Here is a 24,955-nt window from a genome sequence, read left to right on the forward strand (position 1 = left end):
CTAGAAGAGGTGCAGCAATGGGGACCTGTTCTGCAAAAATTGAGGTTATTACTACCCTTAAAGTAAATAATTTAAAATCACTATTTAAAACACTATTGAGTGCTTACTGTGTGCCAGACATTGTGTTAATAGACACACATCTTATTTAATACTCATGATATCCCTACGAGACAGGTACAGTTATTACGCTCATTTTACAGAGATTTTTAAAGTTTAAGTAATTTGCCCGAAAGCACAGAAATCTGAGTTCTGTCAGACTTTAAAAGCTCCTGACTCAGCCTACTTCAGCGTCTTCATTTTGTGCTCCGTTTCTCTATAGCCCACCCTCTTCCGGTCTCATTGGCCTGCTTTCTGTTCCTAGAAATGAGCCAAGCTCTTTTTTTACCTGAAGATCCTTGCACTTGCTGTTTCCTCTCTCTGAAAGTTTCTTCTCCAGTTTGTTGCATGGCTGGCTCCTTATCTCAGATGTTCTTCTAAATTAGTTCTCCTCACCTTACTGTATAACACCGCCATGTTTTATTTCCATCATAGTATTTATTACACTCTGAAATTATTTTTTCAGATCTTATCCTTAGTACCTCATTCACTGAATGAATGAATAAAATAGCCTACTCCTTCTGTTCCTGGAGGAACCGTGTTACCACCAATAGGCTATCTGTGTTATCCTGATAGTCTATCCTGATACAGAGATTGCACTGCCTACTTCACTGCCATCTCAGTGTATCACAAAGTCTTTGGTGGTTCCAGGAGAGCAGTGGTCTCACAATATCGAGGCCTCTCAAGGGACTAACAGACAACACCTTCCTGCTTTACCCAGCTCGACCTGCAGGGGACGGTGTCGCTGGAGGCCTCCTTCAGCGCACGCCGGCGCCCTAGGTGAACCGAGACGCAGAAGTGGGAGATGTGGAGTAGAGAGGCGGGGCCAACCGGAAGGGGCGTGGTCGCCCACGAATACGCCCCCTCCCGGAGGCTTTCCGCCCTCGCCCCGCCCCTTCCCCCGCCCGGGCGGCCATGGCCATTCCCGGCATCCCCTATGAGCGACGGCTTCTCATCATGGCGGACCCTAGAGATAAGGCGCTTCAGGACTACCGCAAGAAGCTGCTGGAGCACAAGGAGATCGACGGCCGTCTCAAGGAGTGTGAGTGCATCTTTCTTTCCATAAAATCCTATGCCTGGACCTGCATCTGTCTCTCACAAAGCAGAGGCCCTTGGCCGAGCCCGGCAACCGAGCTCCGGGGGTAGGAAGGCCTCGGTCCAGGGACAAGGCGCTTTGTCATCCGGCCCTGAGGTTGGGAAGTACAGCCTCTTGAACAGTAGAAATGGCCCACTCTGGTCCAGGTGACAGAACATCCCTATTTCTGAGATGGAAGTGGAAGAAGACTAGAGAAGGAGTGGGAAAGAAGTGGGCCAGGGATGTTTGCCAGGTTGGGGTGCAAGAAGGGGGGTGTAGATGAGTCCTGGGACCCAGAACGGAGGCTTGAGTCATGGAAGCTCAAGCAAGAAGTGAGACTCGAGGTGATGGCTTGTTATTGCGGTGGAAAGCCGGAGCGGAGCCCATCGGTGGGACATAATAACCCTCCTTGTCTTTCCTCGTATTTTGAGTTGTACTCCCATCAGGTACACAAGTTTCCCTTGCCTCCTGAACTAAAAGGGCGCTTGCGTATTTTCGTAGTGCACTTTCACTGAAAAGCCAGATAGTTTGATTAAATGAAGAAAGACCATAACCATATAATTCTGTGGGTCACTGCACCTGTTGACCTTATTTAGGGTGGAAAGCCATAGAGTATTAATCCGTGTAGGTGGCTGAAGAGATGAGGAAGGGTCTCTTTTATCATTTGGATTTGTAGTCGCAAATCCAAAAGTGTCGGTGTCAATATCTGTTAACAATGTAACAATGTTACGAATGTGCTTGAATAAGTATTGCCAATCAAGAAAATAAAAATATGGTGCTTTTAAACTGTAACATTTCGGGGAGCTTGGTTGGCTCAGTAGGTTAAGCCTCCAACTTTGTCTCAGGTCATGATCTCCTAGCTCGTGAGTTCGAGCCCCGCGTTGGCCTCTGTGCTGACAGCTCAGAGCCTGGAGCCTGCTTTGGATTCTGTTTCTCCCTCTGTCTCTGCCTCCCCCCCCCCCGCTCACACTCTCTGTCTCTCAAAAATGAATAAAAATTAAAAAAAAACCTGTAAGATTTCATTTATAAAAATGTCCTCTGCAAATGGAATTATTTCTTTTGTGATTTCAGATAGTGGATATAAATTATATGTAAGGTGTAATAGACTGAAACAAACTTAAATAAATAAAGTAATACTTAGTGACTTAAACTCACTAAGATTATTGTTTAATTAAAAATGTTCAAATTATATTATTTCAGTAAGGGAACAATTAAAAGAACTTACCAAGCAGTATGAAAAGTCTGAAAATGATCTGAAGGCCCTACAAAGTGTTGGGCAGGTAGGTAATGGAGTTTGGGGTGTAGGGAGTGATGGTAATTTGTTTTTTTGTTACTGGCAAAAAGTAATGCTTTTTTTTCTTTCTCAGATTGTAGGTGAAGTACTTAAGCAACTAACTGAAGAAAAATGTAAGTGGATTGGACTGTTAATTAGTAAAGAAAAAAGAGTGGACTCTCCTTTCTCCCACCATGAACTTTTGAAATGCTTATTATTTTAATGACAGTAATGAAGGGAGATGATATTCTTGCATAGACTTAAATTTTCTTTCAACTATTACCTTCTTGGAGCACAGGAATAAAACTCAACCTGCCATCAATGTGGATGTATTTATTTTTTACTTTCTATTTTTCAATTTGTCCTTTCATTCTCTTCCTCTAGTCATTGTTAAAGCCACAAATGGACCACGATATGTTGTGGGTTGTCGTCGACAGGTAACATTTTACATTTGTATAGTGCTTTACAATTGATAAAAGTGCTTTTGTAAATATGTTATTTAATTCTTGAGGTAAGTAGGTCAGGCATTACACCTGTAACTCCTAAAGGTGATTTGTCCAGATATAACTAACAAAACTTGATCTCAAACTATGGGCATTGACTCCTGGTATTCTCTACTTTCTACACTTATCACATTGTGTCAGTCAGCTCTACATATTTAGAAATGTAAGAATTTTGGAACTGGAAAATATCTCAGGTCATTTTATTTTAATGTCTTTTTTGAAGAGACTTAGACCTTATCAATTACTTATGTCTTATATTTAAACATTCGGAAATATTACTCAAAGACTTTGCTGTAGCCTGAGTTGATTTGGTGATTTGGTATGCTTTCATTTAGATTAGAATAGGCAAATGGAAATAACTGCCAATTTCATTTTTAGAATACATGTTGGCATTCAAAAATGCCAACAAATGGCTTTAAATAATTTAGTAGCCTCTGAGGCCAATTTATGTGCTATCTTATTCTTCAGGAAGGATCCTTAAAACATTCTTATAAATTCATTGAAAGAACTTTTTCTGAGTATTTGTCATATCAGGTTCATGTTTGAAAACATTGATACAACATGACTGTAGAGTAGAATATAACACAGGGACTAAATCTTATTCTAGCATTGTGCCTAGCATATAAATGGGAAGACATTTTCCAAATCAAAATATTAAATGTCTAGTCTGACAAAAGATTTTATGTCCCTTACAGGGCCTTCTGGATTCCAAGAGTTGGTATTTCTAAGATATTTCATGGTTGTATGAGGGCAAGAGTATTTGAAAACTGGAAAATCTTAGAAAAGTCTGAGTCTGTATTCTCTGTAGATATAAATGTTGAAATAGATTTACATTGATTTTTGTTCGGCTCTTTTTTTTAAGTACCTCACTTATTAGCAACTTTTTTTTTTTTTTTAAGATTTTATTTTTAAGTAATCTCCACCCCCAAGGTGGGGCTCCAACTTACAACCCTGAGAGCAAGAGTTGCATGCTCCACCCACTGAGCCAACCAGGCGCCCCACTAGCAACTTTTTAAAGTTCAATCCATTATATTAAAACTAGTATTTTTGCCTATCTCCACTTCATTTTAATTGGCACTAAATCCTGAACTTAGAGTTCTTTGCAAAATCCTGTGAAAAGTAGTAATTTGTATTCTGAAATTGTATTGGCAAGTTGTTTTTTGAACTATCAAAAGGTAACTTAATTTTGGAAAGGTAACACCCTGAGTGTGAGGTGAATCTGTTGGATAGTCTCTATCGAATTCTAGCCAAATAAGTTACCTTGCCTAAGTATGCCAGTAAGTTGTTTAGTATGATTCAGCCTAATATATAATTTATTTAGCATGGTATCTGGCATGTGGCAAAAGCATGAATGATGGTTCTGGGGTTTTTTGTTTTTGTTTTTAGCATTTTAATAAAAACCTCTAAAGGAGTACAAAATGAGTATATTTCTCCTATAGTCAAGTAACATGTTCTTCCCCAAAGCTGTAGTTTTTAAGATAAATCTAAAGGGCATATTACCATATATAAATATATCAGAGTAACACCATATACCTTAAACTTATATAGTGTTATATGAAAAATTTATTTAATAAAAAATAAAATAGATTTTAAAAGAAAAAAATAAAGGGCACACCTTTAAAGTGCTTCCCTTTCCTTACCCCAAAATATTCACCTACAGATTTCTATATAAGTGCTTTGGTACAAATGTACCTATAGATTTCTGTATAAGTGCTTTGGTACAAATTGCCGAAGTCACTATATTATAGTGCCTGAATCAAAATAAACTATGAAAATAGCCTTTGGAAGTAAAATAAAAATATCCATTTTTTTCTTTAAAAGCAAGGCATTTTCCACCACAAACTTTGCATATTAGTGATTTCACATTTCACGCTGAGGTTGCATAAAGGGCATTATTTTTTTAAAGGAAGTGACTTTGAATTATTACTTTTACAAGCCCTTCTGTTGGCATGGTGTTTATAATCTAATATTAGTGTTCTCTCTGAAGACTGAAAGTGATTATGTGGCTTGTAAATATTGTGCTTTTTCTTTTTAGAGTAGTATTTCCCCTTTTAAGTGTTTATGTAACACTTTTTGTTTTATAAAATTAGCTTGACAAAAGTAAGCTGAAGCCAGGAACAAGAGTTGCTTTGGATATGACTACACTAACTATCATGAGGTAGGTTTCTTATTCTACCTTTTCCTTTCACAGAGAAGTTTTTATGCATAGTATATGCTTCTTGAGATCACTGAATATTTTGCCACTTTTTCCCTTTTACTAATTTCTAATTAATGTAAACACATTTTTATAAGATCATCTATAGATGCTTACATAAGCAAGTAATTTATACTCTGTAGGCTGAGAGAAAATACATCTTGTAAAAGAAAAATACACACCTTATCATTTTAGATATTTGCCAAGAGAGGTGGATCCACTGGTCTACAACATGTCTCATGAGGACCCTGGGAATGTTTCTTATTCTGAGATTGGAGGACTATCAGAACAGATTCGGGAACTGAGAGAGGTTGGTAGTGGACGCTTTGTTCTCTGAACTTATTAACAAATAGTACTGGTTTTATGATACCCAAAGGGAGAAAGAAAATGAAAGATTACTTTGTCCAAATAGTGGTTACTGAATATTATACATTTAATGTTCTTGCTGAGAGAAAAATAGCGCTGAATTTCTAGCTCTGAAAATTATAGGTATTAAAAAAAATTATAGGTATTGTTGATTTGGAGATAATTTGGTGTTGCAAAAACTCTGCTCTTTTTGTGACAAAAAAAAAAAAAAGCTAATAATTGATATAAATCCAATGCCCATGCTATCTGTGGTTTTGATTATCCTAGATTGCTGGGATCAGAGCATATATAGATAATGTGTGTAATACAGTTTTTCCCGTAACCTTACTAATATTAGCTTGCCATCCTTAAAGTCTGTTACCTGTACCTTAAATACATTTTTTTAAGATGCAGAACAATTTTTTTAAAGTAATCTCCATACCCAATGTGGGGCTTGAATTCAAAACCCCCGAGACAAAGAGTCTCATGCTCCACAAACTGACCCAGCCAGGCTTCCTGTACCTTAAACATGTTATTTTGATAAAGCTGTTTGCTGCCATTTAAGAAAAATATTGGCCTTAGGGTGACATAACCCTTTTAAGCTCTTAGGATCAAATCAGGATTGCCTTGCTTCATGGCACAGATGGCTTTTTTGTTTGTTTGTTTGTTTGTTTGTTTATTTTGAGAGGGGAGGGACAGAGAAAGAGAAGAATCCCAAGCAGGCTCTGCTCTGTCAGCACAGAGCCTGACGCAGAGCTCGATCTCCTGGACCTCGAGATCATGACCTGAGGCATCAAGAGTCGGACACTTAACTGACTGAGTCACCGAGGTGCCCCACAGATAACTTCTTTAACAATAGAGAGACAGAGAATAGGAGAGGGGCAGAGAGAGGGAGACGCAGAATCTGAAGCAGGCTCCAGGCTCTGAGCTGTTAGCACAGAGCCTGATGGGGGCTTGAACCCACGAACTGTGAGATCATGACCTGAGCTGAAGTCAAATGCTTAACTGACTGAGCCACCCAAGCGCCCTTTAACAATTCTCTTTAAAAGCAAATTACATTGTCCCATTGGTTTCATCCTAATTTATGATGGCAATATGTAGGAATGAATGAGGATAAGTTGGTATAGCTTGCATCATCTGATTTAAGCCTTAAGCCAGTAGTTTTCAGATACCACATATTAAGTTTTCTGGAACTCTTATTAAAGATACAGATTCCTAGGCCCTCTGCATGATATTGATGCAGTAGATTGGGGGTGGAAGTCAAGAATTAGCATTTAAGCATTCCAGGTGACTATGAAAGCAAATTATTCTCCTCCTCCTCCTCCTCCTCCTCCTTCTTCCTCCTTATTTTTAAAAAAATGTTTATTTATTTTTGAGACAGAGGGAGAGACAGATCATGAGCAAGGGAGGGACAGAGAGAGGGAGAGAGAGAATCTGAAGCAGGCTCCAGGCTCTGCGCTGTTACCACAGAGCCCGATGCAGGAGTTGAACCCATGAACCATGGGATCATGCATGACCTGAGCTCAAGTCGGACACAACCAACTGAAACACCCAGGCTCCCTGAATCCAAATTATTTTTGACCATACTTGAGGAAGCACTAGCCTAATTCTAAATAAAAGTCTATTCTTCTCACTTTGTGGTTAATGAAAGGGCAACAGGAAGAGCAAGTGCTTCATGGAACTTTGAAATCTTGTCTTTGACAGTGATTTGCTACATCAGCCATAGGAGCAGAAAGAATGTCTCTCTCTCTGTCTCTCTCATACAAAAACATACACATATGTAATCCACAAAACATGCACATGTAGTACTTTTCCATCTGCAGACACTAAGAATATGGATTCTTACACTTTTTGCTTAGTCACACCTCATGAACACAACTATTCAGTAGAAGCTTATGTCTCAAGTTACTGGTACTATAAAGAGTTTAAGCTGGGCATCAAGCCCTCAATTATTCTCCAGCTTTCTTTCCTTAAGTCAGTCTTAGTAGGATATTGAGAGCAGACTATATGGTTCTTTTTTTAAAAAATTAATTTATTTACTTTTCTAATCTCTATACTTGTCATGGAGATTGAACTCATGACCCTGAGATCAAGAGTCACGTGCTGTCCCAACTGAGCCAGCTAGGCGGCCTTAATATATGGTTCCTTTAAGGCTGCTATGACAAAATGACAACATATGAAAATTTTTTATGCCTTTTCCCCTAATTGCCGTTCTAACTTACTAAATTTCTTCATTTCATAATTATTTTGTCTTGCATTCCCAAATGCAAAATAATATAGATCTTTTTTGCTTACCTCATTTTTTTTGTAGTATGATTTTTCATTGAGGCATGATTTACATTCAGTAAAATGCACAGTATTTTTTTGTGAAGTTTATTTTGAGAGAGAGCAGCAGCGTGCATGTGTGAGCAAGAGAGGGACAGGGAAGGAGGGAGAGAATCCCAGGCAGGCCCTGCACTGTCAGCTGCACAGCTTGATGCAGGGCTCTAACTCATGAACAGAACAGTGAAATCACGACCTGAGCTGAAACCAAAGTCGGACGTTTAACTGACTGAGCCACCCATGTGCCCCTGCAGATGTTTTTAAAAGTTTATTTATTTATTTTGAGACAGAGCATGTGTACGCACGCACATGAGTTGGGGAGGGGCAGAGAGAGAAGCCTAAGCAGGCTGTGCGCAGACAGCTGGATTGAACTCACGAACTGTGAGAACATGACCTGACCCAAAGTCAAGAGTTGGACGCTTACTGACCGAGCCACCCATGTGCCCCTAAAATGCACATACTTTTTAAGTATACAATTCAAATGTGTTTTGACAAATTATGTCTGTGTAACCATCTCTTTAGTTAAGTGTGTAGTTTGTTAAAATAACTACTACAGGCTTTTAAATTGATTTTTACATAAAAATTTTTTCTTAAATCTACCTGAAGAAGAATCTCTAATACAAATATCTTTATGGGGTGCCTGGGTGGTTCAGTTAATTAAGCATCTCACTTTTGATTTTGGCTCAGATCATGATCTCAGTTTGTGAGATCAAGTCTCAAATCAGGCTCTGCACTGACAGTGTGGAGCCTGCTTGGAATTCTCTCTACCTCTCTCTCTCTACCCCTCCCACACATGCACATGTTCTCTCTCTCTCAAAATAAATAAATAAACTTAAAAAAATAGCTTTACATAGCATAGAATTCTAGATCTATTATGAATTACAATATGTGCACCTAATTATGCTGATATTTTACTTGAAGTATTTTAAAGTCCATCAAAATCTTTACTGATTTTTAAAAAACATGCAACTTCTTTTCTAGGTGATAGAATTACCTCTTACAAACCCAGAATTATTCCAGCGTGTGGGAATAATACCTCCAAAAGGCTGTTTGTTATATGGACCACCAGGTTAGTGTTGAATTATGTCTGACCTACTAATAAATGAATGAATGAAGGAATAAAAAAGTAAGGTGAAAATTTAAAGTGAGCTATTACAACCTCCATTCTGTTCATAGTGGGGAAGGTATAGGAGATGTGTGTCTGCTGTTCTCTCAGGTGTGCTTAGTCCTCTTGTGCCTCATAGGATATGCATCTTGACATGCTGTATGATTCTAGTGCATTGGTCCTGTGTGGTTCACAGACCTCTGGCTGTTCCCGAGACACTTTGAAGGAGTCTGCAAGGTCAGACCTTACTTTGATAATACTAAGACATTAGTTGCCATTTTCACAGTGTTTACTTCTGCGCTGATGGTGCAAAAACAATGTGGGTAAAATTGCTCATGCCATAGCATGAATCAGTTAAGTCAGTGGCATGAAGTGGTACTAGTAGTCATTGTGTTACTGACTGCTCACACTTGTAGTATGAAACAAAACAAAAATAGGAGTTTTACTTTAAAATATCCTTATCGGGGCGCCTGGGTGGCGCAGTCAGTTAAGCGTCCGACTTCAGCCAGGTCACGATCTCGCGGTCCGGGAGTTCGAGCCCCGCGTCGGGCTCTGGGCTGATGGCTCAGAGCCTGGAGCCTGTTTCCGATTCTGTGTCTCCCTCTCTCTCTGCCCCTCCCCCGTTCATGCTCTGTCTCTCTCTGTCCCAAAAATAAATAAACGTTGAAAAAAAAAAATTAAAAAAAAAAATCCTTATCGAAGCAGTAAAAATTATTTTTATCAAATCCTGATCTTTGAATAATGTTTTGTATCCTATGTGATGAAATGGAAAATCTGTGCAAAGCACTTCTGTTGCGTAACGGATAGAGTAGTTATGTCTAGGAAAAGCACTTGTGCAGTTATGTGAGTTGCCAGCTGAAGTAGCTGCTTTTAATGGAATATAATTAAAATATTTTTTTTTTTTACTGTTCATTTTTTTTCTTGAGAGACAGAACAAGCAGAAGTGGGGGAGAGAGGGAGGGAGACACAGAATCTGAAGCAGGCTCCAGACTCTGAGCTGTCAGCACAGAGCCCGATGTGGGGCTCAAACTCATGAACCGTGAGATCATGACCTGAGCCAAAGTCAGACGCTTAACTGACTGAGCCACCCAGGAGCCCCTGGAATATAATTTTTTTTTAATGTTTATTTTTGTGTGAGAGAGGGAGAGAGTGAGAGCGGGGGAAGGGCAGAGATAGAGGGGGACAGAGGATATGAAGCAGACTTTACACAGACAACAAAGAGCTTGATGCAGAATTTGAACTCACGTACCAAGATCATGACCCAAGCCCAAGTTGGCCGCTTAACTGACTGAGCCACCCAGGCACCCCTCATGGAATATCATTTTGTCTTTCAAACATGATTTACAGACATTTCTGTCATTGTCAGGCTGGTTATTGGTTATTCAGACTGGTTATTGCTTATCTGGCAAACATTTTTTCAAAAATGAACTAAGTTAGCCTGTTTTGTTAAAACAACTAACACTGTCTGTAACCAGTGAGAAAAAGTTGAGCTTTTAACCAAAATTAGTTTTTGAAAACTTACATCTGACAACTTTCTAATGCTAATACTTAGGAGATGAGATGGGTGATATTCACAAATGTGATTTTTAAATAATTGCATATATAAAAAATGCCAACATGTGGAAGATTTTCATAACTCACTGAACCAATAGTTTCCAAATAAGCAATATTTGATGTTACAATATGCACAGGTAAAAGATCCATTCATCATGCAGGATAGACTAATGGATTATCAGGTATCATAAAAGGCTTCTATTGTAGTGCCTGTAAATAGGGGTTGAGATATTTTTGAATATAGGTATTCAGTATGCTTAGAATTACAAGAGATGTTTTGAATAAAATTTAAAATTTTAATATTGAGAGTAGAAGTGCTTTAGAATTTTAAATGGAAATTCTCTTTAGGATTTAGCATTCATTTTGCAAAATTTACTATCTGAAGGATAACATTCTTAAAAGGCTTTTGAGAATTTGTTTTGCTTTCCATCTATTTAGGACTTCTTTTGTCATTTTAGGTACAGGAAAAACACTTTTGGCAAGAGCTGTTGCTAGCCAGCTGGACTGCAATTTCTTAAAGGTAAAGGAAAGATTCTTTTTGTAGCTATTGAGATTAAATTTTATTTGAATTGTTTTATGTTTACCTTAATGTTTTTTTCCTTAATCAGGTTGTATCTAGTTCTATTGTAGACAAGTACATTGGGGAAAGTGCTCGTTTGATCAGAGAAATGTTTAATTATGCCAGGGATCATCAACCATGCATCATTTTTATGGATGAAATAGATGCTATTGGTAAGAATAACACTTTTTAAAATTTAAACTTTTCTTGAAAGTGTTGAAAAATTTTTAAAAAATCTAAAGGAACTCCTCTTCCTGCCCCCACCAGCTTTACCTCTAATTGTAATTTGTATGAAGTAGCAAAATGAATTGACTCTTACTTTAAATTCTTTTTTTTTTTAATTTTTTTTTAATGTTTTTATTTATTTTTGAAGGAGAGAGAGAGAGAGAGCATGAGTGGGGGAGGAGCAGAGAGAGAGAGGGAGACAGAATTTGAAGCAGGCTCCAGGCTCTAAGCTGTCAGCACAGAGCCCAATGCGGGGCTTGAACTCACGAACTATGTATGAGATGATGACCTGAGCCGAAGTCGGATGCTTAACCAACTGAGCCACCCAGGCACTCCTAAAAAGAATTCTTAAAGAAGTTTAATTTTGACATTGACAAAATGAGACATGTCATACCAACATCAATTCTAACTTTGTCAGTATGATTTTTACTATTTAATTCTTAATCTTCATGTTTTTAACTCCAGACATTATCATTCTTTTGTTAAATGATGATTGTAGAGGAAGAGAGTAATGCATGATTTTTCATATCATTATTTTAGGTGGTCGTCGGTTTTCTGAGGGTACTTCAGCTGACAGAGAGATTCAGAGAACTTTAATGGAGGTAATACTTGGTAAAGGTTTAAAAAGAAGCCTGTATGTATATATGAAAACATGGGTATTGGAAGGGCAAAATATGTACAATTGTTTAAATGAAGAACACAAGTATGAAATTTGAAAATTTGATCTGGAATAAACACATTTCTCTACCACAATCTCTAGTAAGAAAGTATCCACCAGAAAATAATAGGGGTATCTACAAAATTCCATTTGATGTACAGCTATGTAATTCCATGTATTTTGAACAGACCAACCATTTAGATGTTTAAATTTTTTTTTAATGTTTATTTACTTTTGAGAGAGAGGACAGAGTGCGAGCCGGGGAGGGGCAGAGAGAGAGGGAGACACAGAATTCGAAGCAGGCTCCAGGCTCTAAGCTGTCAGCACAGAGCCCAATGTGGGGCTTGAACTCATGAACTGAGATCATGAAGTCGGACGCTTAACCAGCTGAGCCACCCAGGTGCCCCAACCATTCAGATACTTAAATTGTATATTGTTCTTCTGATAATTCACATTCTGTGAACACGATCTTGTGCTAGTTTTGTTAAGATGTCTTATGAGTAATGGACATATTAAAACTGGTGGCAATAAATGAGTTATGAATGAGGCTGCTCTAAAAATCACTAATACTTTCCTCTCTTTATTGCTGAGAATAAGAAGAAACTAAAATAGTTTTGATAATTGAAGAAGATGGATGATGGAATATTAGAACGTACATATAGCCTTTCCCCACTCCAAATTCTGTGAAAGCGATGGCAAGATCCCAAACACATTTTTCAACTTCTACAAAGACAAGCTAGGTAGCATAGGTAATACAGTGCCAAATTCTACCTCAGTAGGAGTATTTGAAAATTGCTTTTTGTAAATTATAATGATCTGCTTAGAATATATACAGTATTTTCAAGTGAGTAATAGATTCTCTTAGAAACCTTAAATTGAGGTATTTTAAGACAACACAGATGCTAGTCTTATTCAGGTAACTGATGTGTTGTTAGCTAACAGATATTTTGGAAAAGAAATAGACATATTGTTAAGCTAGCTATATTTAAAAAATTTTTTCTTAATGTTTATTCATTTTTGAGACAGACAGAACATGAGCAGAAGGGCAGAGAGAGGGAGACACAGAATTCAAAGCAAGCTCCAGCCTCTGAGCTATCAGCACAGAGCCCAATGTGGGGCTCAAACCCACAAACCACGAGATCATGACCTGAGCCGAAGTCGGATGCTTAACCAATTGAGCCACCCAGACGCCTCATGCTAGCTGTATTTTATTATTTAAAAAAAATTTTTTTTTAAATGTATGTTTATTTTTGAGAGAGAGAGGGACAGAATGTGAGTGGAGGAGGGATAGAGAGAGGGAGACAGAATCCGAAGCAGGCTCCAGGCTCTTAGTTTTCACCACAGAGCCCAACACAGGGCTTGAATTCATGAGCTATGAGATCATGACCTGAGCCAAAGCCGGATGTTTAACCGACTGAGCCACCCAGGTGCCCCCATGCTAACTGTATTTTAAAGAGTTTGTTGAATGCAGTTAGGCGTTTCAATATTTATTCAAAAACCCTTTTAGGAATTGAAGTATGTTTAGTGTCTCAGTATTTCTATATATAGTAGAATTATTTAAAAGCTATTTAATAGATTTATTATCAGACTTATAGAAATGTCATTGTATCTGCTTATCTGAATGTAAATTTATGTTTGGCTAACTTAAGACATACATTAGATTTTATTAATAGTGTTTATTTTTAAAAGGAACTATGAAAACAATTTGAATATTGGAAATCAGATCCACATAGTTTAGTTTTTTAACTCTTGACTAGATGGAAGCCTTCAGATTTATTAAACCTTTTTGATAGCTATAACAAGGTGCATAATTAAATAGTCTGTCTTGGAACTATGAGGCTAGAAAACAAGCTTTTATAAGAGAAAGAAAAGATACTCCATCAAATGGTCATTCTGAAGATTGCATACTATCTGTAGACAATATATTTTATGGTATTAGACACATAAAAGTTGTGTATGGTTTAGTTTTTAATGGTTGGGATGTTTTATAAAAGTCTGTCAATGATTTTTGTTTATAAATATATTAGTTACTGAATCAAATGGATGGATTTGATACTCTACATAGAGTTAAAATGATCATGGCTACAAACAGACCGGATACACTGGATCCTGCTTTGCTTCGTCCAGGAAGATTAGATAGAAAAATACGTGAGTTAAAGTTCTTTACCTGCTGTCTGTTCTCTTTGTCTATGCCCATTTCTTTTTCCATATCTCTTTCTCATTCCCTACTTTAAAAAACCTGACTGCAAAAGAATTTATTTTAATTTTTTATTTTCAGATATTGATTTACCAAATGAGCAAGCAAGATTAGATATATTGAAAATCCATGCAGGTCCCATTACAAAGCATGGTGAAATAGGTAAGGAAATAACCTATTTTATGTATATTTACATTTGGTAAATGAAGCAAACTGCTATTGGATATTGCTGATAATCTACCAAATCTGGTCTTAAATTCAGCAAATGCCTTAAAAACAGCTAATATTTGTTGAGCATCAACTTTATGCTAGGAATTATTCTAAGTGCTGGGGATGTAACAGTGAACAAAACATGACAAATTCCTGCCATGTAGACATTCTTGTCAGGAAAGACAAAGTCAGTAAAATATTTGGTATATTAGATGGTGATATGTGCTATGGATAAATATAAAGCAAGAAAAGGGAAATAGGTAATGGGAGGAGCTAGAATGAATATTTACATTTTTTAAAATGTATGTTTATTTATTTTTAATGTTTATTTATTTGAGAGAGAGAGAGAGAGAGAGAGAGAGAGACCGAGAGCAGCGTGAGCACAGGAGGGGCAGTGAGAGAGGGAGAAAGAATCTGAAGCAGGCTTCAGGCTCTGAGCTGTCAGCACAGAGCCTGATGCAGGGCTCAAAGTCACAAGCTGTGAAATGGTGACCTGAACTGAAGTCGAGCACTCAACTGACTGAGCCACCCAGGTACCCCATAATGTATATTTATTTTTGAGAGAATGCAAGTGGGGAAGGGGCAGAGTGGGGGTAGGGGGCGGGTACAGGGTCGAAGCGGGCTCTGCGCTGACAGCAGACAGCCTGATATGGGGCTTGAACCCATGAACTATGAGATCATGACCCGAGCTAAAGTCGGACACTTAACCAACTGAGCTACCCATGCGCCCATGATTATATACATTTATTTATTTATTTTTAACTTTTTAAAAAATTTATTATTGAGAGAGAGACACAGAATGTGATCAGGGGAGGGCAGAGAGATGGGGAGACACAGAATTTGAAGCAGGCTCCAGGCTCTGAGCTATCAGCACAGAGCCCCATGCAGGTGTCGAACCCACAAACTATGAGATCATGACCTGAGCTGAAATCAGATGCTTAACTGACTGAGCCACCCAGGGGCCCCTATATACCTTTTTAAATGGAGGTGGAGAGGAGGAAGCAGAGGAAAGCCTAACTAAGAAAGTGATTTTCAACCAATGACCTAAAAAGGTGAAGGAACTAGGTATAGATATTTAAGGGAAAATCAAGCAGAGGGAACAGCAAGAGGAAGAACTTGAGGCAGGTATATGACTGGAACATTCCAGGAGTAACAAAGAGGCCAGGGTGTCTGTGGCAGTGTAATCAGGATAGTAGTAGCAAGTGAAATCATAGAAATAATGGGAATCAAATTGCGTAGAGCCTTATTGAGGCCATTGTGTAGGAACTTTGGCTTTTATTTTATTTTTGTCATTGGAAGATTGTGAGCAGAGGAATGCTATGATCTTAACGTTTGTTATTTTAACTTTGTAATGTAGAAAATTAGAAATACATAGAAGTGGAGATAAGAGTATAATAAACTTGTAACCCTAGGTACTCATCACCCACCCAGCTTTAATAATTAATAACTCTTGGCAAATCTTGTTTCATCTGTGATCTCTTCCACCTCTTCTTACCTTCCTTCTGGATTTTTAAAAAGCAAGTCTCAGGCATTATATCATATCATCTGTAAATATTTTATAATTGACTTATGTTAAATAAGATCATTCTGGTTGCACACAGAAGGGCAAAGACAGAAACAAGAGGATAAGTTAGGATATTTGGATAATCCAGGCACAAGATGGTGGTGTGGTCTCGGGTGGTAGCAAAGTCTTACAATAATGAGATTCTGGACATATTTTGAAAATAGAAGTGACAGGGCTTGCTAATGAATCAGTTATGGGGTGTAAGGTAACAAGAAGAAGCAGGAAGACTTAGGTTTTTGACTCATGCAACTGGAAAGATGGAGTTGTCATCATTTAAAATGGGGGAGACTAGAAAGATTAGGTTTTAAAGGGAGAATAAAGAATTTGATTCTGAATATATTAAATCTGAGATACCAATTAGAGATCGAAATAAAGACGTTGCTTGGTAATTCTATATGCATGGATAGTTTATTGGGATGGTCTATTCTGGAGATATAATTGTGGATAATAACAGCATAAAATTTTTTTTGAAGTCTTGAGATTAGATGAGATTTCTAAGGAAGTAAATGTAGATAGAGAAGATGTTCAAAAACTGAGCTGAGGGGTGCCTGGGTGGCTCAGTTGGTTGAGTGTTTGGCTTTTGCTCAGGTCATGATCTCACGGTTTGTGAGTTCAAGCACCACATCAGGTTGGCTGCTGTCTGCACAGAGCCTGCTTCGGATCCTCTGTCCCCTTCTCTCTGCCCCTCCCCTGCTCATGCTCTCTCTCTCTCTCTCAAAAATAAAGAAACATTAAAAAAAAAAAAAAAACCTGAGCTAATTCCAACTTTAAGAAACTGAGATGAAGACCATCAAAGGAGACTGAGAAGGTATAGTCATAGAGGGAAGTTAAACCAGGAGCTGGTGATGTCTTGGAAGATAAATGAAGAAATTGATACAAGGAGGGAGTAATTCCCTGTTAAATGCTGACAGTGAGTCAGATGAAAAGAGTTCTGAGAATGGATCTTTGGATTTACTCTGTGGAGGTAATTGGTGACCTTATCAAAGCAATTTGTTTGGAGTGGTGAGAGAGAGAGAGCCTACCTCAAATGAGTTTCAAGGAGATTGTACAGAGAGGCATTGTTTTTAGACATTTGTTTCAAGGAATTCTGCAGCAAAGAGAGAAGAGAAGAAATGTAGCTGTAGTGGAAATGGAGGTGAATGAAAATTTGGGAGAGTTTATTTAAGATGGAAGAATTTACAACACTTTTTTAGTGCTTAATGCAAATAATCTAGGAGAGAGAGAGAGAAATTGATAATGCACTTTCCTTGAAGAGAGGTTGGCCTTGTCTGTGAGCATAGACTTGTCATTTGTGAGGATAGGAGGGAAGGCAGAATAAATAGATACTGATGATGGCAGTATCTGAAATATGGCAGAAACTTATAAAATTTTTCTTCTGAATGCATTTATTTTCTCAGTGAAATAGGAAGCAAGTTCAGAGTGAAGATGGGGAAGTATTGCTAGACATTTGAGGACAAAGAAAAAGTTAAAAAGTAGTTAGCTACAATAGTGAGAGAGTGGACTCTAGGATGGAGGTCAGCAAACCATTGATGTGGGCCAAATTCTATCTGATGCCTCTTTTTGTAAATAAAGTTTTATTGTAACACAACCACTCCCAATTGTTTATATATTGTCTATGACTGGTTTTCCACTGCGTTAGCAGAAATGCATAGTTTTGACAGAGACCATATGGCCTGCAAAGCCTAAAATATTTACTTTCTGGCCCATTACAGAAAATTTGCTGACCCCTGGACTAGGGGATTCTAGTATAATCTATATAAACCAGGCAGCTTTATAGACCCTTAGAAGTTAATGGTCCAGAAATAGTTACAAATAGTTGATTATTGCTTCTCACCAACTTTCTCATTGCTTAAGTAAGTACAGTTTTGAGCTAGAAAGACTGAGCTTAACTAGGGATGCCAATTTATAGGTTTCTTCAATACTGAGCTCTTGCTAGGTGCCAGATACTATGCTAACCTTGGGAATCCCTGCTCTCAGGAAGGTTATATGAACTTGAACCTGAGGGAAAATTAATTAATGAGTATCTATCTAATCTCAAAAAGAGACTGACCTACTCTAGATTGCCTGGCAAAGGGTATCTCATCAGAATTACATTGTAGTAGCTCATGCTGTCTCTTATTTCTGTCCTTATTCTATATCAAGTCCACAACTGCTGTTCCAAACCAACAGCTCTTGATTTCAAGTCTGTCATGTGGTTAAGAAGATCACTTAACCATTACTATTACCATAGATCTGATACCTTACCACTTGGAGCTTGTACAGACACCAGAAAAGCTAGCCATTTAAAATGGTTATATAAAAATATATGAGGGGCGCCTGGGTGGCTCACTTGGTTAGGCATCTGATTTCAGCTCAGGTCATGATCTCGTGGTTTATGGGTTCAAGCCTCACGTCAGGCTCTGTGCTGACAGCTGAGAGCCTGGAGCCTGCTTCGGATTCTGTGTCTCCTTCTCTCTCTGCCCCTCCCCTACTTGTGCTCTGTCTCTCTCTCTCTCTCTCTCTCTCTCTCTCTCTCTCTCTCTCTCTCAAAAATAAATAAACATTAAAAAATGTTTTTTAAATATGATAAAAATGTGAAAATTATTTCTGATATTTGTTTCTGGTATATTTTATATTAATGTGACTAAATTCCATTGTGGTTACAGTTGATTTTGATATCTTAGGTTTATTCAAATTAAAGATTTGGTTATAGTTTTTTTTAAATTTTATGTTAATTTTTATTATTTATTTTTTGAGAAAGAGAGAGAGATAGAGCAAGCAGGGGAGGGGCAGAGAGAGAGGGAGACACAGAATCCAAAGCAAGCTCCAAGTTCTGAGCTGTCAGCACAGAGCCCAGTGTGGGGCTCTGACTCACGAACCATGAGATCATGATCTGGGTCAGAGTCAGACACTTAACTGACTGAGCCACCCAGGTGCCCTGGTTGCAGTTTTTATAAGATTCCTGGCTTGACAGATATCTTAAGTTCACATGTGCATAATTGTTTCATTGCATAGAAACAGGTTAAGATGCTTTCAGATCTTGATGCTATTTCTTGGTTTTAAAATGTCAAAAGCATGTTTATTTCTGCTTGGTGCTGGTTTACTTCATAGAAGTATAAGTTTTGGTAGTTAATATTGTGGAGGACTTGCTAAATATTTTGGAGGAATGTCAACAGAGATGATGCCTACCTGGTCAAATTCAAAGCAAGGTCTGTAGTTAAATTTTCTATATAGGCATAAATCAAGAAAAAGGCTAAATTTTTTTAAAACTAATTTCCAGCATTTTTTCCTAAACAGATTATGAAGCAATTGTGAAGCTTTCAGATGGCTTTAATGGAGCGGACCTGAGAAATGTTTGTACTGAAGCAGGTATGTGTTTAAAGTACAGTTTTTATTATTGATGTTGATTTATTTAATTTGCTAAGAATGTGTTTGGATTTGTCCAAAAGAAGAGCCTGGGCTTTGCGAGGATTTAGGTACTTGTTTTTTTGCAGGGGGTGAGGGAGGGGGAACTGATTCCAGGAAGCAGCAGAGAACAGGAAAGTGCAATGGAAAGAGGGAAAGCTATTGTAAGGGTGCATCATTGACGTAGCTGCTATAGACAGGTGGGATTTGATTTGATGACATCTCACACAAACATACAGAATGGCTGATCTATGGGAGACTGGAGCATTTATTTACCAGCTGTCATCCCCCACTGGATGATAATTTACCCTTGGGGATGTTAACTCCTTTATACTTCTAGATGCTTCTAGATGCCTTAGACCAGAATGTGGAAAGACTTGCATGTGATAGCGTACTGGCCCCCTGAAGTAAGTCTGAGACTGTACTGTGGCTGAAATTAGACTGTGCTAGCACCAGAAGTATTTGCTGCAAAGTGGATAACTTGTTTTCCGATACTAGTCTTAGCAATAAGCGTTGTAAGATTGATTTATGAATTTTGTGATCATGCAACTTGTGTAAAATGTAATAGTTTTTTTAATACAGATTTCTCTATGGATTGTGTGATCCTGTTTTTAAAAATTTTATTTCTGGTACCAGGTGGCATTAAAACCATACATAGAGCCATTTAGTCTTTGTCCTCCACACAGAATCTTAAAATTAAAAAAAATTAATTTTTACCCTAGTTTTTATAGTTACTGACTTTCCTAGGTTGCGGGTGAACAGTTTTTTGTTTTTTGTTTTTTTTTTTAAGTATTACAATATGTCATTTCCTCTTGTTTTCATATCACCTTTAGCATTTCTTACAAATTTAACAGTTTAAAGAGGCTGCTCAGATATGGCTTCTCCATAGCAGTATCTTAATGGGTATATGGTGACTCAGTACCTGGATCAGAAATCTGCAGGTTTAGAAACTCAGTACAGATCAGAGTAAATCATGCTCACAAAGACCTCCTAATAAACAAAACACATTAAGTGGTAAACTTGTATGTAGCTTGAACTACTTAGAATAATTTATGACAGTGTCTTTCCAAAATCTACACTGGACCAAATTATTAGAATATTGCTTTGATGAAATTGGAATATAAACAAAAGCAATGTCATAATCCTAAAGGTTCATACCATCAAATTATATTTGTTTTTTGCTTTTTTTTTTTTTTTTTCAGTTTTGTCAACAAATAATTGACATATATCACTGCATAAGTTTAGGTTGTACAGCATGATGGTTTGGTTTACGTATATTATGCAATGATTTCCACAATAAGTTCAGCTAACATTTATCTTCTCATATAGATTCAGTTAGAAAAAAGGAAAAATATTTTCTCCTGTGATAAGAACTCCTGGGATTTACTCTCTTAATTTTCTTCTACATCATATAGCAATGTTAGCTGTAGTCCTTATGTTGTACATTACATCCTTAGTACTTACTTATCTTACAACTAGAAATTTGTATACTTCACATATTGTAAAAACATTTTAGGCTGGGGTGCCTGGCTGACTGAGTTGGTAGAACATGTGATTGTTGACTTCAGGGTGGTAAGTTCAAGCCCCATGTTGGGCGTAGAGCTTACTTAAAACAAAACAAAACAAAAATGATTTTAGCTATTTCCAGTAAAGAGCTATAACTTTGGTATAGATTACAATCTTAGCTTTTTAAATGGCCTGGGGTGTTCATATTTGGAGACACTAAAATTCTTTATCAGACTTTAAGCCTTTTTTGTTAACATCTTTCTGCAATGTAAAATAAACTTGATTCAGTTATAGTTGTCTTTTCCACTCACATCCTGAGATTAGCCTTTTTGGATTGGAATGTAATTCAGGCTCAGCCATTCACTAAATAATGGTTTGGAAACAGTCATATGCACAAAGTTTGGAAAAATAAGTAGCCTTCAAAACAGGTTTTATTTTATTACTTTATTTTATTTTGTTTTGTTTATTTTTATTTATATTTTATTTTTATTTTATTTCATTTTAAAGTTTATTTATTTATTTTGAGAGACACAGAGAGAGCTGGGGAGGGCAGAGAGAGGGGAAGGGAGGGAGAGAGAGAATCCCAAACAGCCTTCGCACTGTCAGCACAGAGCCCAAGCCCAATGCAGGGGTCAATCCCATGAACCGTGAGATCATAACCTGAGCCAAAATCAAGAGTCGGACACTTAGCCAACTGAGCCACCCAGGCACCTCCAAAACAGGTTTTAAAAAACTTCAATATTAAAAACTAGAAATTTCCATTCACCTGATTTCTGAGTACAACATACAATGGCTATTTCCAAGACTAGGTAGGTAGAAATCATGGAAGATAGAAAATAACCCTTGAAATCTTGTATTGCACTCATTTTACATAAATGAAAATGTAAGCAGATCTTCAATGAAAATATTAGTACATAGTGATAACTTACCAGCTTTAGCTTATCATGAAATTGTGATTGTCTCAAAATCTTGGACCCATATCCATGTCAAGTAGTATTTGACAAGTAACTTATCATTAACTTGAAAAAGTTGAATTGTGATACTTGAGTGTGAAATTCATATAAAATATCAATTTGTACATAAAAAAGGTAAATTTTAATTATGTGATTATTGTCACTCATTTTTGATAAAGCCCAGTGTTGACTTTAATTCCTATTCTTTAAGCTTTTGATTATTAAGAAGGAAAGGCTATCAAAATTACTGAAGGTGTTTTGTGTTTTCCCACATTATACACGTGTTCCCTCCTTCCAGGCAATTGTTGTCTGTAGAGTTAAGAAACCGCTGCTTAAGATGTGTATGTTTTATTGATAGTAGGGCTTTATTTTGCTTTTTCGGAATGTCATTAGATACAGGGACTGTGTGAGTTAGATTTTAAATATCCAGATCGTTTTCTCATTGTTGTCTCGCTTTTGGTTTGGAAAATAATACTCAATATAGCTAAGCAAATTAATTGAACAATGATGGTTGTTTTTAATAAATTAGAACTATTGGCTCAGAAGTAGTAAATCTACGGGCAACTGGCTGGCTCAGTCAATGGAGTGTGTGACTCGATCTTGGGGTCATGAGTTCAAGCCCCATAATGAGGTAGTGTTTACTTCCAAAATAAATCTAGGCTCCTTCACATTTACTCCACAGAATTAAATTACTTAATTTTCCTAAAAAAATTTTTTTTATTGTTTTTTATTGATAACAATTGTCAAATATTAGTTTCAGATATACAACATAATTATTTGATATATTGTAAATGATCACTACAATAAATCTAGTTAATATCTATCACCACATATAGTAAACAAGGTATTTTTTTCTTTGATGAGAACTTTTAAGATCTACTCTCAGCAATTTCAAATATAGACTACAGTATTATTAAGTATAGTCACCATGCTGTATATCGCATCCTCAGGATTTATTTTATCCTTAGAAGTTTGTGCCTTTTGACTACCTTCACCGATTTCGCCCACTCCCTCTTAGTTTTCTTACAATAAATTATTTACATGTTATATATAGCAGTCATGTTGTTCTGTTCTCCACAGGTATGTTTGCAATTCGTGCTGATCATGATTTTGTAGTACAGGAAGACTTCATGAAAGCAGTCAGAAAAGTGGCTGATTCTAAGAAGCTAGAGTCTAAATTGGACTACAAACCTGTGTAATTTACTGGAAGGTTTTTGATGACTGCATGACAGATCCTGGCTTAATGTAAAAATAAAGTTAAGGAAAATAATGTGTGTATTGGCAATGATCTCATTAAAAGCATATGAATAAAAATATGTATGGATAACACTGTAAAAATTAGTAATTGAGTAATTCTACTTTTAAGATTGGTACAGAAGAAATTTGTATGTTTGTTAATATTGCATTTATTGCAGCAAAAGTTATGAGTATGTTGAAGCTTTTCGTATTTGCTGTGTGACCATTTTGTAAAACATTGAAAGTAGGTTGAAATCGTAGTATGAGAGCATTTCTTATGACTTATTTTATATCATTTGTTTTCCTCATCCTAAAAAGTTGAATAAAATCTGTTTTAGTTCTCCTACATATATTTTTGTCTTTTTAAAGATTACATTTATGATGGTCCTTTTAGCAAATTATTTAATAATCAAAATGAATTCTATTTGGATTACAGGCTTTTGAATTTTAAAACCGTACACACACTCAGTGTTCCTAACAGCGTCTTGTTATATAAAGCGTAGATGTGTATATCTATATTGATAATGGAAGGTCTTTATTCACTCTTCACCTATGATTAGACTGTATGATAGCTAATTGAAATAGTACATGCATGTCCATAACCATTTTTTAGATTAAAAGTAATATTTGCTAACAAATGTGACTTGGTTTTCTTGATTTATGTGAGATGATAGTTCCCTTTTCAGAATATTAAGGTGTGGACCCTCTTCCCAGAAAAAGTCAGATGTACATACACACAATTTTGCATACACTAAAATTTAAGATTTATTATTTCCCAAACTCACCCATTGGCTCCATAGGTATCTATGGATACTAAGCTAAGAGTGTTTGATGTAGGGGATGTTGATGTCAGAAATGTTCAAAGCTGAAGTTCTGTTACCTACACACAATTCTTCTATCATGTGGACTTAAAGCTTTAACAGATTAAAATAGGAAATTGTTGGCGTCACCTGAGATTATCTTTTTAAAGGTGCTGTTTAAACAAAAACAACTTGACTTCACTTTTCATAAACACTAAAGAATGTGTGATATATGACTTGGATAATTATACAATCATTTTTCAAATTAAAAAGTTACTTGCAGAGTATTGTATGTCTTTTTATAACTTTAAAAGGTAGAGAATAGTTTACATAGTGATAGAGAAAATGGAGCACTCAAACTAGCCATCTAATACTCAAGTTATTGAATGGTTCTATAGATGTTGGTAGTGTGTTTCATAAATATGACAATATAAAAATAACAGTATGTTTGTCAAGGGCGTGTAGGTCAAATATGTGATTCTTTTAACCTTATTCATTGTAATTTGCAATTTAATGACTTTCTTGCCTTTTTACTTTGGTTTATTTTTTGGTTATAAGAATCAGTTTGGTTTACAAATCTTGAAAGTTTAAGTATGGATTCTTCCGCTTCTAAGTTTGATATTCCTCGTGTTTAAATTAAATGGAGAACAGTATCTCCTTGGGCCCAGAGAAAGTATATACCTCACTTCTATTAACAATATAGTATTAACAGACTCAAACTCCTTTTTAAGATGAAAGCCATGTATTTTATTAATATATTTATATTATATATAATTATAATTAATATTTCAACATAAACAGCATTAAAGGGAGAGACCTTCAGTATGATGTGTAATTTACTGAGTGAGCTATCGGTTGTTTCTATTCCTTAGGATTTTCTATATGCCTTTGTTTCTTGAGATTTTGTCATAGTCCCAAGTATTCTTGAAAGTCCACCATTTCAATTTGCTTAAAAACCAAGGGTGTTTCATTTTTTGTGTAGCATAACACAGTTTTAAGATGAACTCTTCATTTATTACTCTTTCGGTTATAACCTCACCACAGATTGCGCAGGATTCTGAGGGGAGAAAATACAGTTTTCCTTTCGGATGCCAGTCTCTGGTGGCTAGGATGTTTGCCGGTTCCTAAACTACAGATTTGCGTCCTCTCTGGGAAAGGTTAGAGCTGGTGCGGTTGGTCCCACTGCCTTTCCCAGG

At 36.8% G+C, this 24,955-nt stretch overlaps 1 protein-coding gene across 2 annotated transcripts; it reads left to right on the forward strand.

The window, feature by feature from the left end:
• The first annotated feature begins 1,002 nt into the window (after positions 1–1,002).
• On the forward strand, positions 1,003–23,597 carry PSMC6 (proteasome 26S subunit, ATPase 6). Of its 2 annotated transcripts, XM_040477149.1 has the most exons (14): positions 1,003–1,138; positions 2,372–2,451; positions 2,539–2,578; positions 2,829–2,881; positions 5,038–5,105; positions 5,337–5,451; positions 8,790–8,877; positions 10,926–10,987; positions 11,076–11,199; positions 11,792–11,853; positions 13,937–14,057; positions 14,188–14,268; positions 19,157–19,228; positions 22,804–23,597. In XM_040477149.1, exons 1-14 carry the CDS (start codon positions 1,012–1,014, stop codon positions 22,920–22,922), a joined length of 1,212 nt encoding a protein of 403 aa, XP_040333083.1. In that variant the 5' UTR covers positions 1,003–1,011; the 3' UTR covers positions 22,923–23,597. The 2 variants fall into 2 exon arrangements, with proteins under 2 accessions (XP_040333083.1, XP_040333084.1); XM_040477150.1 differs by lacking the exon at positions 2,372–2,451.
• The last annotated feature ends 1,358 nt before the right edge of the window (positions 23,598–24,955 follow it).

This window comes from Herpailurus yagouaroundi, unplaced genomic scaffold, assembly GCF_014898765.1.
Source record: "Herpailurus yagouaroundi ecotype Mexico unplaced genomic scaffold, PumYag 141, whole genome shotgun sequence".
In the NCBI taxonomy this organism is placed as follows: domain Eukaryota; kingdom Metazoa; phylum Chordata; class Mammalia; order Carnivora; family Felidae; genus Herpailurus; species Herpailurus yagouaroundi.

Excerpts from the sequence above, each read along its gene's own strand:
- PSMC6 (XM_040477149.1), top strand. The coding sequence starts at position 1,012 with ATGGCCATTCCCGGCATCCCCTATGAGCGACGGCTTCTCATCATGGCG. Across the intron at positions 5,452-8,789 it reads AGATTCGGGAACTGAGAGAG|GTGATAGAATTACCTCTTAC; the intron begins GTTGGTAGTGGA and ends CTTCTTTTCTAG. Across the intron at positions 14,269-19,156 it reads TACAAAGCATGGTGAAATAG|ATTATGAAGCAATTGTGAAG; the intron begins GTAAGGAAATAA and ends TTTCCTAAACAG.